This window comes from Alternaria postmessia, assembly GCF_024291825.1.
Source record: "Alternaria postmessia strain BMP 2775 chromosome Unknown scaffold_104, whole genome shotgun sequence".
NCBI lineage: Eukaryota > Fungi > Ascomycota > Dothideomycetes > Pleosporales > Pleosporaceae > Alternaria > Alternaria postmessia.
Window position 1 is genome coordinate 1 of NW_026260177.1, and position 15811 is coordinate 15811.

At 51.1% G+C, this 15811-nt stretch overlaps 4 protein-coding genes and 1 non-coding gene across 5 annotated transcripts; 2 read left to right on the forward strand and 3 right to left on the reverse strand.

Moving 5' to 3' along the window:
* Positions 1 to 1274: 1274 nt before the first annotated feature.
* On the forward strand, positions 1275 to 1378 carry J4E82_009878. Its single transcript has one exon. It is a non-coding gene; the product is annotated as a tRNA-Lys (tRNA).
* A 1939-nt stretch (positions 1379 to 3317) lies between these two features.
* Positions 3318 to 5747, reverse strand: J4E82_009879 (uncharacterized protein; the record flags this gene model as incomplete). Its single annotated transcript, XM_051736099.1, has 5 exons — positions 3318 to 4106; positions 4159 to 4416; positions 4467 to 5330; positions 5471 to 5499; positions 5648 to 5747. The coding sequence occupies 5 exons, from the start codon at positions 5745 to 5747 to the stop codon at positions 3318 to 3320; spliced, it is 2040 nt and encodes a 679-aa protein (XP_051584112.1).
* Positions 5748 to 6762: 1015 nt separating this feature from the next.
* Positions 6763 to 8716, reverse strand: J4E82_009880 (uncharacterized protein; the record flags this gene model as incomplete). The annotated part of the gene is made up of 3 exons (XM_051736100.1): positions 6763 to 8391; positions 8443 to 8538; positions 8591 to 8716. The coding sequence occupies 3 exons, from the start codon at positions 8714 to 8716 to the stop codon at positions 6763 to 6765; spliced, it is 1851 nt and encodes a 616-aa protein (XP_051584113.1).
* Positions 8717 to 10907: 2191 nt separating this feature from the next.
* Positions 10908 to 12001, forward strand: J4E82_009881 (uncharacterized protein; the record flags this gene model as incomplete). Its single annotated transcript, XM_051736101.1, has 2 exons — positions 10908 to 11421; positions 11493 to 12001. The coding sequence occupies 2 exons, from the start codon at positions 10908 to 10910 to the stop codon at positions 11999 to 12001; spliced, it is 1023 nt and encodes a 340-aa protein (XP_051584114.1).
* Positions 12002 to 12338: 337 nt separating this feature from the next.
* On the reverse strand, positions 12339 to 14234 carry J4E82_009882 (uncharacterized protein; the record flags this gene model as incomplete). The annotated part of the gene is made up of 2 exons (XM_051736102.1): positions 12339 to 13893; positions 13942 to 14234. The coding sequence occupies 2 exons, from the start codon at positions 14232 to 14234 to the stop codon at positions 12339 to 12341; spliced, it is 1848 nt and encodes a 615-aa protein (XP_051584115.1).
* Between the last annotated feature and the right edge of the window lie 1577 nt (positions 14235 to 15811).

Genomic DNA, 15811 nt, shown 5'->3' on the forward strand with positions numbered 1-15811 from the left:
ATGTGTACGGAGTGGCAATTATAGCTACGTTAAGAAAATAAACACGTGTTTTGTGTGGGAGTGCTGAGATTTGTGAGTGATCAACATCCCCGGGTGATCAACATCCCGGTCAGCTAGCTTAGTGTACTACTATTTCCGGCCAAGTTTGCGGCCGGAACAGTCGATAGTCGAGACTTCGGAGGCTCGCTTCTCTAGGAGGGATAATTCTGTAGCCCCCTCCTCGTGTCAGCGCAATCACCGATGTTACCAACCTCCGATGTAAGACTGCGCTCAGACATCCAGTTCGGCGTATCGAAAAAACGGCAGCTATACAATTCTACAGATTAGGCAACCAATGCAAAACCTTCCGAGAATGATCGCGTGCGCTATTCGCCTTCTAGACCTTACATTAGCGCTGCTTCGAGAAGAAGAACTATTCTGTACACCTCTACGTGCTAGGTTCACCGGCCGGGAATCGTAAAAGTGGCAACCTAATACAGATACTTGCTCATGACGAACCGTCGTTCTATTCGGGCGTGGCTGGCTGGCTGGCTGGCTGGCTGGACTGTGGACATGACAAGCTCTAGCTAGGTTTCTTCAAATCTTCAAACTTCGGCGACGCTATCGAACACTCACGGCGTATGGCCTCTGCCGCATGTGAGACGATGTGACACAATATCCGGGCGGCTGCGATCGGGGGTCGGAGGAGGTGTTGAGGCTCTGCGGGTACGCGCATGGGCTCCGTTGTGGGTCCCCTTGTTGGCCTCGCTGCTGTCTTGAATAGAATCAGATCGCATCGGTGGCAGGGCTGCCTTTGGGGATAGTGCTGATTCTTGAAATGCTGAGGTATTGTTACGACGTGGATATTTTTCTTTACATACAGGGGAAGAGTGGACGTGCATGCCAGTGCGTGGTGTTAGTGAAGGCAGGATGCGTTAGGGCTTAGGTGTACTGTGCCTGGAACTAGGTACTTTTTCGGGCAGAACGCATGTGCATGGGCTTCTAGGTACAACCTAATTCGAATTACATACGCACGTATTGGTTGTCTGGAGAATTGCCATGTGCATGGGTATTGTGGTTCGCGTAGGGACATAGTCGTTGCTAAAGGAGAATATCATTGGTGGAGTGAAATTTTCATGTTAGCGAAAAATACTTCGTTAGACCTTCCAAATTTTTCGAGTCTTGAACATAGAGACGAACGATGGTCTCATTCTCATCAGCATGATGTATTGACTCTGAGAATTTTCGTCTTTATTAGATATCTAAATTCTGAAATACACATCAAAACAGCATCTGCCCGGCTAGCTCAATCGGTAGAGCGTGAGACTCTTAGCTTTCACGTCCTAATCAGACTCGATTGGTTATCTCAAGGTTGTGGGTTCGACCCCCACGTCGGGCTTTCCTTTTGCTCCCGTTTGGTACTGTCCTGGAAAGGGGGTGTTGATGGTGGTGGCGGTGAAGGATATTTTTTGCTCCCACATCTGGGCCGGCTATCTTCCATCACGACCACCACAACATCGAACGGTGTTATACGATGCTCTCTCTGAGGTATTCAGGCCCAGCTTGAGAACTCTAGTTCTCCTGGACATGAGAATAGCCATTGTTTTGGGTGGCTTCATGAAGCTTTTCGACAGTTGAACTTTTTTTAATCCTCCGGAGCAGTATATCTGCCTTTCGCCGTCAATTGCATTTAGTTTTGTGCTGTTATAAAACATCGATGAGTTCCCTTTATTCTCTTAGACTACATTGGCAGAAGCACTTTTAACGTGTATCTGGTTGCATATTTATGAAGACTACCATGACGATGAGAAGAGATAATCTCCTTGTCACTGAATCAGTGTAAACTGTGTTTCTTTACTGTGTGAAGAACCTAGTCCCTTCAGCGCAGGAAAATCAAGCATCAAGTCTTGTTAGACATACTTCTACCAGCAGGGAAGACTTTCATTGCTCTCGCACGGGCAACTTTGTAGGCTGTGATATTGAGCTCTACCTTCCTTGCGCCATCCCTAGTTGTACAAAAAGCACGATGAGCCTAGAGACGCTTAGTCTAGTAGCTGGCGGCTGTAAATTGTAAAAAGATAAAGCTATTGCTGGACAGCACGAACGAGAGCAAAAGGAAAGCCCAACGTGGGGGTCGAACTGCATCCCCCTAAAAGAAGATCCAATTGTACGCTCATCGCACACAAGACATTGTCTTCTTCTGACTTCCTCCCCACGCAGTTATCATTCAAACAATGAGAGCTATTGTCTCCAAGCTTGCTCACTTGCAGCTATCTTGAATGCCTCTATTGTCGTTTATCCTTCCAGCACTTTACTTACTGCATTAGCTTGCTTTGTTCTCAACTCCTCATTCTGTTGGTACAAGGGCATTTTAGCTGGCCGTTGAGAACAGTGGGTCAAAAGAAGATCCCGTCTTCAGCTAGTGAACAGATTGTAGGCAAAAGGGGACCAGGAGACGACGAACTTCTACCATATGGACCAAGACTAGGAAATGCGCATGCCTGCAGACAGTCAGAACCGGCTAGGCCTGGAAGCCAAGAAAGTAGGCTCCCCTGATAGCGTTTTCTACCCTAATCGTACTCTTGGTGTTCATTGACAATCTACCGAAGGTTCTGCTCCTACATGTGCTTCATGTGCTTCATACGCTCCTCAAAGTTGTGCCACATGCCCTTGCTCTGTCGAGCCTGGATCTATGTACCAAGCGAACAGATCAATACTATCACAACGATCTAGTACGGTGGTCTTTCCTTTGTTTTGCCTTTCTCTTGATTATGTCTTGATCTTCCCTTCTCAAGATCGCTGTTCATCTCGGTGACCTTTCGTTGTTCGACCGCAAGCGGATGGTATAGATCAGTTGCATGCTCCTCGCACTGTCTGGGTATTGACTATATTTTCGGCTCGGTCGAGGTGGTCGCCTGGGTTGCAGAAACCTGCTTCTTGTGATACGATCAGGCTGTGTGTTATACGGAACTGCACTGTTGGTGATAGTAATACTGATCATCGCAATGTGTATATCTGGGCGGGTCTCCAGGTTTTCCAACTCTATCATGTCTCCCTGCGTTGGTTCTGGTTCTGCCATTTTGTCTGCTTCCGCTGTGCCTACACGACGTTATTGACCAGAAATTGAACAACTCTTGTATAAAAAGCTAAGGAGCGAATGTAGTCTGAGCAACGCAACCGTCCAATGCACGTCACATGTGAAAGCAGATAAGTAAGAAATGAAGATGTAATAACTCCAAACGCCATCTCCTAGCCTGTGTTGAGGCAGTGGGTATCTATGCAAGACCGCTGTTATACAAGGAGTAAAATGCCCCTCAGACCACGTAGAACGCCGACCGTTAGAGCCACAAAACGCCACACCCATTTTCACCAGGCCCGTTACTGTTACCATTACCATTACCGACCGCATGAGTCCCCTCGATGCCTCTCGCTGTTCCTGGGGCGTGTGGTAGGCGGAAAGGAGGGCTCGCAGATCTATAGGGGAACAGCTCTGCGACATTCCCCGGCACAGCCTTTCCGTCAACAACTTCCTCGACAATGTCAACAAGACTCTCAAAGTCAGATAGGACACGCTTCGCATATAGCAGACTATATGCGAGATCGCGTAGCAAGGCCAAAGCATCGCGAAAAGCTTCAACGTGGGATTGATTCCTCCCAGCGACGTTTCGTACAAGGAGAGAGCAAAGAACGAGTAGAGCATTCGAGAGAGATGATACCATGCGGTGTCGAAGGCTGAAAGGCTGTCGGATGTCTTGAGCAAACGTGGCCATTCGGCTGACAGTAAAGACTGCAAGATTGCTGAAGTGAGAAGCATGATTGTCGTCGTATTGGAGAGAGGTTATGACGGAGCGTAAGCCCCAGAGCACGAAGTCGGTCTTCTTCTGGGTAATGAAAACTTTTAGAGGCGGAACGGTCGCACCGACTGGCTGGGCATGAGGAATTTCTAGTGTTTGCAAATCCTGCTCGAGGAAGTATGAGATCTGCCTGTCAATGACCTCCTGCGTTGCGCCATCGAGGCTACGACCGTCAATATTGTTGTCAGCATAGCGTGCCCAGAGTATCATGTAGTGAATATAGTGATCAATGAAACGTCTTGGATCGATCTCATCAGCCTTGTATAGCATCGCCTAAAGATGGTGAGAAACAATAACCGCAAGGTTAGGTAGGAGCTTTACTCACCCTTTCGGACAGATCCGCGGGTGCCTCGACTTGGATGTCGGTCTCATGGATTGTATACGGGCGTCCGAAGGTCAACGAGATGAAGCGGTCTTGTACAAATACGTTCCAGAATGTGCAGATACGCTCGTATGCTTGTGCGGTTGTGATGTTTGTCCATGTAGACTGCTGATGCAAAGACGACTGGAACGCGAGTCTGGCAGCGGCACCGATAGTGTTGTAAGCCGGACCGGGCATATCTGCGTAAGAATAGTATATAGCCTGCGACAGTCAACTCTCATTTACCAAGCTTTGGATGTCCACAAACTTACCTGAAATAGTACGCATTGTATCAGTGTCAGATCGCCACTTCCGTTCAGTAGTGACCTCTTATCGACGAGGTCGTCGGCCAGCTCAAGCCATCGCCAGCCTTTCGGTTTGCCAGTATCGATTGGCGCGACATTGAGCAGTATGTCGCAGCAAGCAAAGATGCTGTAGTTCAGCGCGAGGAACTGGTGGTCTTGTAGGGGTATGGTGGTGCTCGCTAGCATGTGTTCGCTGCGACCGCGGAACTCGGATTCATCTATGCACGGATGAGACAGGTGGATGTCGGTGAAGAATGAGGCTAGGTACTGTTGGTAATCCGCCGGGCTGGGGTAGGGCAACTTCTTGTTGCCCACTTGTATGAGATGCGGTGGCTCGCCATTGAATGCAGGGCCAGGGCCTGGCAGAGCCGAGTTTCCTGAGTCTGACGGCTCGTGTGAGAAGAGGGAAGGCTGTCCCATGAAGGCGAGGGCTGGGTTGATGGGGTCCAGCGGCGGGACAGACAAGGCGGCGTCGCCCCGAAAGCCATCACTACCGTTGTCTTCGCGCTCTATGCTGCCCATTGGTGTCATGGCCAGGCCTCGGTCGCGCATAAGAGCCTCCATCATAGCCTCGATGCGGGCCATGCGTGCTTCCATACTCATGCCGCGTGTACTGGCATCGCTCGCCCTCCGCTCCGTGCCATTGTCGGATGGCATCAGAGTTCTTCGTGGTATGCTGTTGCCGTTGCCGCTGGTGTTGGAGGCTTGCGACTGAAGGGCGGGCGTCGGTCGACTGAGGTTTTGCAGGGCTTCGGCCGCTGTCTGGTCTTCAGAGAAGAAACATCGCTTGCCGTTGTCCATGCATCGTTGGCATGGATTTTCACCGGAGCACTGCTTTAGTTAGTGCTGATGCCTCCGAGTGTTGTTGCCGTGTGAATTGCGTCTATCTTAGCTGCGGAAGGACCGCTGTCGCACAGAGGAAGGAGCGACACATTGGAAAACGAGTCGGACAGTATACCGAGACAACGTACCTTGAGCTTCGACCGCCTGCATGATACACCTAGACCCGTCTGTCAGCCGGCTGATGGCATGTCACCGTTGTCTTGTCGCGCGAAGCTGCGTCGAACCACTACGGAACCATCGGAATGCTGCATAGGAAGCTCCAGAGATGCCGAGTGGAAGTTGCAAGAGCGGAAGGCGCGACTTACATGCCTTGGGCGCGTACTTTTGGCGGACCTTCTTGCGCTTGGGCGACGACGACCTCCTTTCGACGTCCATATGCTCTATGGGCGAAGGATGGCTGTTCATGGCGCGACGGAGTTGTTGGAAGAAGGATGGCGCTCCCCCAAGCTACTTCGGAACGCGACCGGGATCCGGGGCCACTAGCGCGTTTTCAGCATGTTCCCATGCAGCCACCAATTTCACTGTTTCTCCTTGATCTCATCACATTCATATCTTCTTGTACGCATCAAAATATCGTGTAGCTAATATGAAACTGAATGATCATTACAGAAGATTAAATTCGTGCGATGCAGAGGTCGGAGTGAGTTGTATTGCAGAGTATCGCAGGGTATCGCAAACCTCTGACATGTGATACAGCCACCACCGTAAGACCTTCATCTACGCGGCGTTTTTTCTCAAGCACACAAAGATTCGTTCATCCATTATGAAGTTTTCATTACTATGAAAGGTTTGACTCTAGAAACATACATCCTTGTCGTATGTAGTAGGAGTCTTGACTATTGGATGACGATAGACATTAGCGGAAATCATCAACGCTGAAGAGGACATTATACAAAGTCGAGCAAATGTGCTTGACGAAAGGGTATCATTGGAATCAACAAAGAAAAGGACTCGCTAGCTGGTAGTACGTACTGCAAACGCATCACGAGAAACTTTGATATCTCGTGATGAGAGAGCAGGGTCGAGCATTTGTGCTCAACAAGTAAAACCACGAAATGACAAAAACGGCAAAACTTGCTCGCTTGCTCGCTGAAAACACCGTAAGATTGATCGTATTTCTCCTGTGTGATGGAAAGGAAGAGGTGGTCGTGGTCGTAGTATCGTGAGCCATGGTGTCGTAACGGCGTGAATTTGTGAAGGAAGCTTGAGTCCACGTCAAAGATGGCCTCCGTTTACAGTGAGTGTTGTAGTGTCGTGGTGTCGTGGTGCGGGGGTGTTGTGTTGTAGGCTCGCGAGAAAAGCGACTTTCGTGTCTGATATGTCACCGTCCTTGGAGTTATGTCCTTGTCTCTTCATGTTGCGTGTGTTATGATGCATGATGAGACGTGAGTCAGTCTCAAAAGATGTCCAAACTCTCATTCTAATCATGAATCGCCCAGATCTTCAGCGCACGGCCACAAAGCTTCTTGAGAGCTTGAGTATCCTTGTTCTGACAAATCTTCAGGGGAAGAGCGTCAATCCTTGTGACACACTTCTCGATCTGTGAGCGGTAGTGTCCGGCATCCATAGAGCCGAGAATACTCTCTTCACCGTTCGCGGCATTCAACAGACCATCAATACACTCCTTGACTGCACGGCGATGATTGCTCTTGATCTCGTTGCTGCGGAACATGTCCTGGATCTCTGTTTCGAGGACCATATTGTCGGTCGAAATGTAATGGATGACGTTTTGCCGCGCGACACTGTCTACTGGCTCAACGGTAATGGACGGGATTTCGGAACCAGCGGGATAACAGGCCAGCTGATTGTCAGCAGCTTTTGCGAGGGTTGCAGCAGTCAGCTTAGATATGCCAGAGCCTGCGGGTGCGGAAGTGGCAGCGCCGGGGACGTAGGCATCCGGATCAACACCGGATGTAGACGCTCTGCCACGGATCGAAAATCCTCCTTCAGGAGCAGCAGGAGCCGCACCTAATATAGAAGCTCCATTGTCAGAAATAGGGTTAGAGCTTGCCGCTATATTGGTGTTCGTATAGCCGTGATTGGCGCAAAAGTTGTTGGTAGGTTGCTGCTCTTGCTCAAGAGGGTTCACAAGCGGTGTCGGATTCTTGATCCGATGGGCGATGGCCTCAATAAGCTGAGCCATGAAGACAACCTGGGGCTCGAGACCATCAGCCTTGCTCACCAGATACCCGTAGACCTCCTCGAGACGCGCCAGAGGCCAAATAGCCTTGAGCTTCTGGGCATCGTCTACAGCCAGTGGAATCTCGTTGTCGCACTCTTGTAGCAGGCCGAGGACGGGTTCAAAGATCTGCTGGGTCAAGAATTGAACGGTGTTGGCCACCTCCCACACATCGTTGTTTGCGATGGCGTTGTCTAAGAGATCGATGTTGTCGCCCATCTCGCCAGTGTACATGGCAAGTCTGTTAATGCGCCCTTGGTAGATGTTGTGGTAGTGATTCCAGAGAACCTCTGTCCTCACATAAGCCTTGTGTGCTTGATGAGCCATCCACATCTGCTCATCAACGCGGCGTTGAATCTCAGCACGTCGAGACTCGAACGCATCGATGATACTTTCAGTGGCTACACGCTTGTTATGCTCAGCAATGACGGATTCTATAGGATTGTGACCAGAAGGAAGGATCGGAGCCTTCATCTTCTCCTCGCCAAGGATATTGGTCAATCTCTCGTGGATGAACTTGCGACGCTCCTCAGGGGTCTGATTCGCGTAAAATTCGTCGCTGTAGGGTGACTTTTCGGGCACATATGGCGGCGGTGGTGGCGGCGTCAACTGGGAGCGGGATGCCTTGATACTCATATGACGATCCACCGCCCACTGATCAGATGAAGCGCGAAGCTCTTTCTGTCGTTTCTTCTCTTCCGCCATCTTCAACTGCTCCTCTCGGAGGCGGATCTCTTTCTCGCGCGCCATCTCGGAAGCCTCCCTCTTCATCTTCATATCATACCACCGGAAATCTCGCTCTGCGGGAGAGCCATGACGCTTGGGCTTCTCGATACTTCCTGTGGTTGAGGTGCGAGAAGTCTGCTGCTTCTGCCAGGGGTTAGTCGCTGTACGTCCATTCGTGAGAGTCAAGTCACGAACCTTGCTTGGCGGTGGTAGTGGAGTACGACTGGAGCTAGCACAGACTTTGCTCAGGCCAGTCAGAACCAGATAAGGGGCAGTGCTCTCAATGAATTTCTTTGCGAACGGTTAGATGCTGTCTGAGTGATAGCTGGAGGGAAAGACAAACCTTGAGGACGAGAGCATTAGTCTCGAGCTTCAGGCATCCGTGTTGATAATGGACGTAAGCCTTCTGCTTCAGTACATCCACTACACGGTTCGCCGTGTTGCGAAAAGTCTCGCGGATGGGCGCCATGATGCGATTTTGACTTGTCAGTGGGTGTGGTTGGTTTGAATAAAGTGTAGGCAAATATTGGTCTTGAGAACGACTTGAAGACTGAAAAGTCGTAGTGTAACTGTTAATCAATCTGGATCGTGAGCCGGTGAATCAGGATTGCGAGTTGATTGCAGTTGAGGAAGTTCGCGTGGAAGAGATTTGGTTAGAAGTGTGGGAAGGATTGGATTATATCAGAAGAGAGAAGGAAGGCAGCACTTGGCAGAACGTAATGGTCGGGATCTTGGAGTCGTCAATGAAAGCGAATATTAGCGAATGGGGAAGAATATGACGAAATTTTGGTATATAGTGCAGTGAAACGCCAGAAGCAGCAGCGGAAAAGCCCGTGTGCGCGAACAGGTGGGTCATAAGACGAGACAGAAGCCCAAGAAGGCTGGGAGATGGGTCTCCTGACTATATATCGTCGTGCTTGCGCGGTCTTTCACTATGGTGGAATTAACGCTTTGTTCCAGACTTTCCAATAAAGAATAACCTCCTACCCAGTACAGTGACTCACTATCGTCACGTTTTCTCGAAAGAGCTGTATGTATACTATACCTGTATACAGTATGCTCAATGCTGTGTATAGTCAATGATGGATGGTAGTCTCCTCGACAGCCCTTCGCACCATGTTCGTCTGACGTTAGCTGTATGCACAGTGCAACACACTCTGGGTGATTAGACTGAGCACCGCGAAATGACTGAATTTACTTGAGGAAATGCGTGACATTAATCGAAACGAGGTGAAAGTGAAGATGAAACTGTGAGATCTTACGTAAAGAGGAGATGGTGAAAGAGAAGATATGCTGTGTCACAGATTCACACACCAGTGATGTTAGTGACGAGAGCATTTCGGATGCCACAGCAAGACGCGGGGAAGATGGGAAGAGACGGCATGGAGCAGATTGACAGAGCAGAAGTTGAAATACGGGGATGTCAGGGGACGCACTTGCTGCCTCAGTCAAGCCGGGTAGGCGGGTATCGCCATCGGCATCCGCCACGTTCCTGCCTTGGGCACCACCAGTCTCGCCTGATCTCCTCATGTGTTCTCCTGACTATCTGTGAGGACGTATGCGTCTGGAATGTACGTTCGATGTCAGTAATATGGCAACGCGAGGGAGAGGTGAAGAGCCAGAGGTAGGTGGCAGTCTTGCTCATCATACGCGCGTCTTCGCCAACGAGTCTGGGGATACGGAACCGTCGGCACTCGAGCACTTGGACACATCCAGGGGCTCTTGAATCAACACGCCGATGTATGAGGTGAAGATGCTGCGTCGGAAAACGGAAAGGTTGTAGAGGAATGCATGTGGAGTCTCCAGAAGAAAAAAAGTGGGCATGGGCCAGCCAGAACAACGTCGACTCAGGCACCACAGGTCTCGAACATCCAAACAAATTTACTCCGTGGGCATCGTAAGGCGCCCAGCATTCGCGTCGTTCGTGTTGCGGTACGGATCGATCGCACGTTCCAGTCAAGCTTCCCTCGTAAACTCGGTGCCACACAACAGGTGTGGCGTTCAGAATAGATAGGAAAGATGTCGCGTGTTAGCTATGGCAGCCCTGCTTGCACTGCGGCATCATCGGCGGTATAGTAATCAAGGCACAAAGCCTTCAGAACGATGCCTGAAGCCGCCCCCTTTTTCGACGCCAACGCCGCAGCGATGACGGGAACGCGCAAGCCCCAAGGAATGAGTCGAGATTTGTTCCTGCAGACAGGCCGCTTCCTGTGGCTTTCTGTGGCACAGGCGGCTTGGCTCAGTGCCGGAATCCGCGTTGGCGCCGTTGGTCTTACCGGCTTAGGCTAGCCGACGGGGCGGAATCGACCTTTTCTCGTCGAAACTGGAAACGCTGCCCTCTATATCGAATCACCCCCATTCAAAGGATGCGAAATCAAGCTTGCGGCGCATGCATGATGTCTGTGGGGGCCGTGCTTTTACATCATGGGGGTCGATCGCCTATGAGCTTCGTGATCTTTGTGGCAGTCAGCGTTTTCCAGGGCTGACCTTTCGTTATCTTGTATATCTCTTTGTGCCCTGCGTCTCGTCTGCTGCGGCTCTGAGGTTCCTACTTACTACTAATCGCGCGTTCTGGTACCAGACGCCTATTACCTTTCTTTTTCACGCAGGGCAACTTACATTAGTCACTCGTTATACCCAAACTTTATAATTACGCTAATATGAGGGTCTCGCAAATCCCCCTCCTCTTCACCACACTGGGTGCCAGCCTTGTGCTCGCTCAAGAACGCTGCGACGCACCCTCGCCAGGCATATACTGCAACTCCACGGAAATTCTCGCATACCACTCGGACGACTGCAAGCCTTTCCACGTCTTCATCTCCCGTGGCTCCGATGAGCCCTACCCAGGCCGTCTAGGCAACCTCACCTCAGAGATTTGCGCAGCAATTGGAGGATCAGAAGAGTGTGGTTACGAGGATGTCGAGTACCCAGCGAAGAGCACAGCGTGGGGACAAGGCGTTTGGTGTGATTCTGCGGGCAAGGGTGCGAAGAGCGGACAGGCGCAGATGAAGGCGTACAGCGAAAAATGCCCTGATAGCAAGTTGATTGTGTTGGGTTACTCGCAGGGAGGATCCGTGGCACAGGACATGCTTGGTGGAGGAGGAGGTTCTGTCTTCGCATGTGAGCAAGACATGAACCCGGCTCTAGACGCTACGTCGGCTCCCGGCTCTAATGGTACGTATCCTTGTCTATAACAAGTCACGCTCTACACCATTTTACTAACCCTCCAACTACAGTCGTCGCAGCCGTAACCTTTGGCGCTGTCGTTCGTTCTAAAGACCAGAATTTCACTGTCGGTCGCGGCGTAGACTACGACGGCACCAGCGCGCGCAGCCCCGAACACCTTGAAGGCCTTCAGCAATACTCCGACGTCTTCCTGGACTACTGCCACTACGGCGACCCAATCTGCGCCGTCGGCTCCGAGCCCCAGGATGTAAACGAGCACCTGAACTATTTCGTCCAACACAACCCGGAAGTGATCAAGTGGGTAGTTGGTATGGCCAAGGCAAGCGGTGATGTGAGTGCGAAACCCAGCAAGCCCGTAATCAGCGCTTCTTCTTCCTCGACAAGTGTGGCAGCGAGACCCCAAGCCACGCCATCCGGATCCGCCACCCCCTCGCCTATTGCAACGACAACTGACGGAAACGAGAAGAGCGCACAAGCAACCACTACCGCTACAGGTGCTGCTAGTTCGCTGACTGCTACTCTCGGGTACCTGACTGCGCTGGCTTTGACCGTAGCTGTGTTCTTGTAGATATGATTATTCCATTGCAATACTCTTCTTCACGAGTGCTTGTACCATACAGCCTCGTTGCCTAGCATTTTGGATACCCCAAGCAAGGAGTAGGGAGCATACAACGAAGCATTGATATACATCGCGTATTGAATTCATCACAAGATAGACATGTAAATTTGAAAACTGAACATTGAACATTGAACATTGATTTCTCATGGTTATCAGGCCGTCATCGTCATTATATACAAAGGTTACTTGCTCGTGATAGGCTTTTGACCGAGAGGATCAAGAAATAGCAATATAACAAAGCGCCGCCAATGCAATGCATGTAACTCGTGTGAAACACAAACAAAAACTACAAAAGACCAATGGTCCTCTGCTTCATGGTCCTGACATCGACATTCTGCCAGCAGGCAGTGCTGAAAAGAGTGATGCAGTAGACGCACACAGCGGCGATAAGCATGTACTTTTGTGTCTGACCGTAGCTGAGGTTGATGGCATCACGAGTCGGGCTTCCAACAGGGTAGCTGTCCTGAACCTTGAAGCTGCCGTAGATACTGGCAAGGTCTGGCAAGGCGCTCGCGGGCAGGTTAGCTGCAAGGCGAGCTGGGAAGACACCGGTCCAGATGGCACCTGCAACGGTAGAGCCGATAGCGCTTCCGATGGAAATGATCATAGATTCCACGGCGAGGAGAGCAGGGAAGTCTTGCTGCTTGGATACGGCCATGAGAGTGGTTTGCTCGGAGGTAACCAGGACACCACCGCCAAAAGCGATGAAGATCATGCACATGACAATGTAGCCAATATTCTGGTCGGGTTGACGGAACTTGATCATGAGACCAACGCCGAGCATGGTAAGAGGTACACCGAAGAAGAACGAAAAGACCTTGAGCTTTCCGTAGTAACGTAGCACGATTCCGTAGATGATGCAAATGAAGCAGCTGCCCATGGTGTAGATGTTGGCGATCCATGTGGCGTGTACCTCACTCTGATCGAACAAGACGACGAGAAGAGAGTAGAAGTATGAGTCCCAGCAGTACCAGCCAACGTACAACGAACCAGCCATGGTGTACGTAAAGATGACGGTTCGGTTCTTTAGTAGTGGCCATGGAATGAAGGTGACCGGGGCACCCCACTTCTCCCACAGACCGAATGCAACAACTAGGAGTGCGCCGAATACGATGAAGCAGATGATGAGAGGCGACTTCCACTGCTCGGCCTGGTATGAGTAGATGTTGAAGGCTAGGAGGAAGAGCGAGAGTCCAGCGGCCAAGAGCAGAAGACCGACGGCATCGAATTCGCGAAGGTAGTAGGTAAGGGTTTGGATAAAGTTACCGCGGCTGGGGCGTGGTGCGATGAGACCCTGCTTGCGCGCCTTGCCTTCGTAGACAACAAACAGAATGATAAGAGGCGAGGTGACGATGGGGGCGATGATGGCAAAGATACCAAAAGCCCATCGCCAGCCGATGCCGCCATTAGCCGTAATGCCCTTGATGCCGTATCCGTAGATCCAGGTGGTAATGAGCCACGGAGAGGACGCATAGGAGATGAACAGGGCTCGGTTCTTCAACTTGGAAGTATCGGCGATGAAGACGGTGATGAAGAAGTCGATGCTGTTGGAACCAACGTAGAAGAAGGTCTGTGCCGCACAGTAGGCCTTGACGTTGTTACAGCTCGCCATCAGGATGAGACCGACGACGTAGATGGCTACACCCAGAGCGAGACCGAAAGGTCGGCCCCAGATGTTAAGGATCTTGGCATACGGGAGCTTCCAGATACCACCAACAATGGAGGAGATGACGGTAGTCAAAGCGGTCAGAGAGTGTTGCTGGAAGTCGCTGGTGACGTAGGGAGAGAGGGTGCTCGAAGTGCTGGATGCGTAGGCAGTGAAGAACTGAATGAACCACATCCTGGAGATTGTTAGTCCTATCTTGAGTATCGAGAGATCGTCCACTTACGCAATGTACGCTAGAATCAAGTCACGCTTCTTCCAGATCATTGAAGCCGCCTGAACTTGTTGCACACCAATCTCAGCAGTGGTATCAACCTTGTTCAGCTCTTCATCGGACTCTCTGCTCAACGCAGACTCCCTCGGGCTGCCGACCTTCTCATCGGGGCGAGCAACGTCCATGCTGGTGTGACCTTGGTAGGAAGCGGGCACGTCGGCAATGTCTTTGTTGTCAGCATTGGCAGAAGCAGCGCTGCCAGAGACCAATGCACTGCTGGTCAATCCCTTGAAGTTGAAACCCATCTTGGCAATCGTAGGCGTTGTTGCACACCAAAAGCGAGGGTTGTGATGGTTGGAGATGAAGAGATTGATAAGACAAGATGCCGCACGAGGTACAGGTTCATATACAGAAAACGCCGATCCACGCGGCTCCACTGCAGGGCATTGTCAAGACGCACCCGGTTGTCGGCTCCCTCGCAGCTGGGTGGGTAAATTGTTCGTGTGGACCGTCAAAACGGAAATGGTGGTGAATATCACGGTGCACCTGCCCGGCTAGCACCATGCACCAAAGCTTGTTCTTTTCCAGATGCAGTTAAACCCCCGGGATTAAGCATTTTCAAGCATGATCCAGACGGCCTCCAAATCTTATCTCGATAATCAGCCGGCATCAGCGGCCATCTAGAGCCAATGACAGTCTGCGGTGGCGTGACGCGTGGGTTATCAGATGAAAATTTTCGATCTAATCATTATCTGATCAAAACCCGCAAGCCACGACGCCTACTCGCACCATCACGCTCTGCTCCGTCATGCCTTCGTAAGGCGGGGGTACCGAGGGCAATAATGGCCTGTTAGCTTGCGACCACGGAACTGCCGATGGTGCTCCCAACACTCGATAGCCGCCGAATACTTGGTGGAGCTCTTCGGGGTTTCTGCAGAATTTGCTCCATACTCGTACCGTGGTGGCGGGACGACAGATACAGAAACAGCGAAGTGGGTTGAAGGAGCGGAAGAAAAGGTACAAAGGGGATAAAATGTCTTCGAGAAGCTGGGCTTTGCAGGCATTTTGTTCCTACCTTCATCTGCATCCAATCGCATCTAATCGACACTGCTGCTGCGATGAACGGATTCAAGGGTCTGGCATCTTGGCACAAGTGGGGTTGTGATTCGGGGTTGCTCGTCCGAGACTGCTAACGGCGGCTGATACTTCTTCCTTGGGTCCCGACAATATGAAAAGGCCTCTTTGGACCCACGCATCCATCGCCCTCGGGACTGAATTAGATGTGATGCGTCGCCGCGCGGTACCGCGAAGCACAAGAGGATGAATGTACCGCAAGTCGATGTCCAGGTACAGTGCAACCCCATCCTACATGAGTCATGCCAGTGGCGGTCCGTCGGACTGATCCAGACATGCGCGCGTAGCTTTCTTGTCACCTGTAATTGAATGCGTACGTCTGCATTGACGTGTACACAGTGCTAAGAGTAGTGTGTGCTTCTTGTGTTCCTCTGGCAGTTCATTTGTTGCTTCCCCTGCATCGTGTAGCTTCCGCATGCAATTACCACGACATCTGTACTCCAGAGTACACCAACGTTATGTATCGGGCCGCAAGTACCAAGGCGTACACCTTGGGATCACCGCTGATGTCAAGCGCCATGCAGTATGAGGTGTAAGCTTCTTGAGTGGGTGAGTCTTGACGATCAGGTGGAACTGTGGAGCTTCCAAGAAACCGCTTAGGCAAGTTTGCAAACTGGAGAGCCGGTTTGCGCTTCATACCTCACTTGTCGTTCTTGAGATCTCCTTGATAGTTTACATTCAGCAATGTGCTTGGCTTGTAGAGACAGCTCCTGTCTAGCGTCTCAAATCTGCCTATGAGCCCCATACG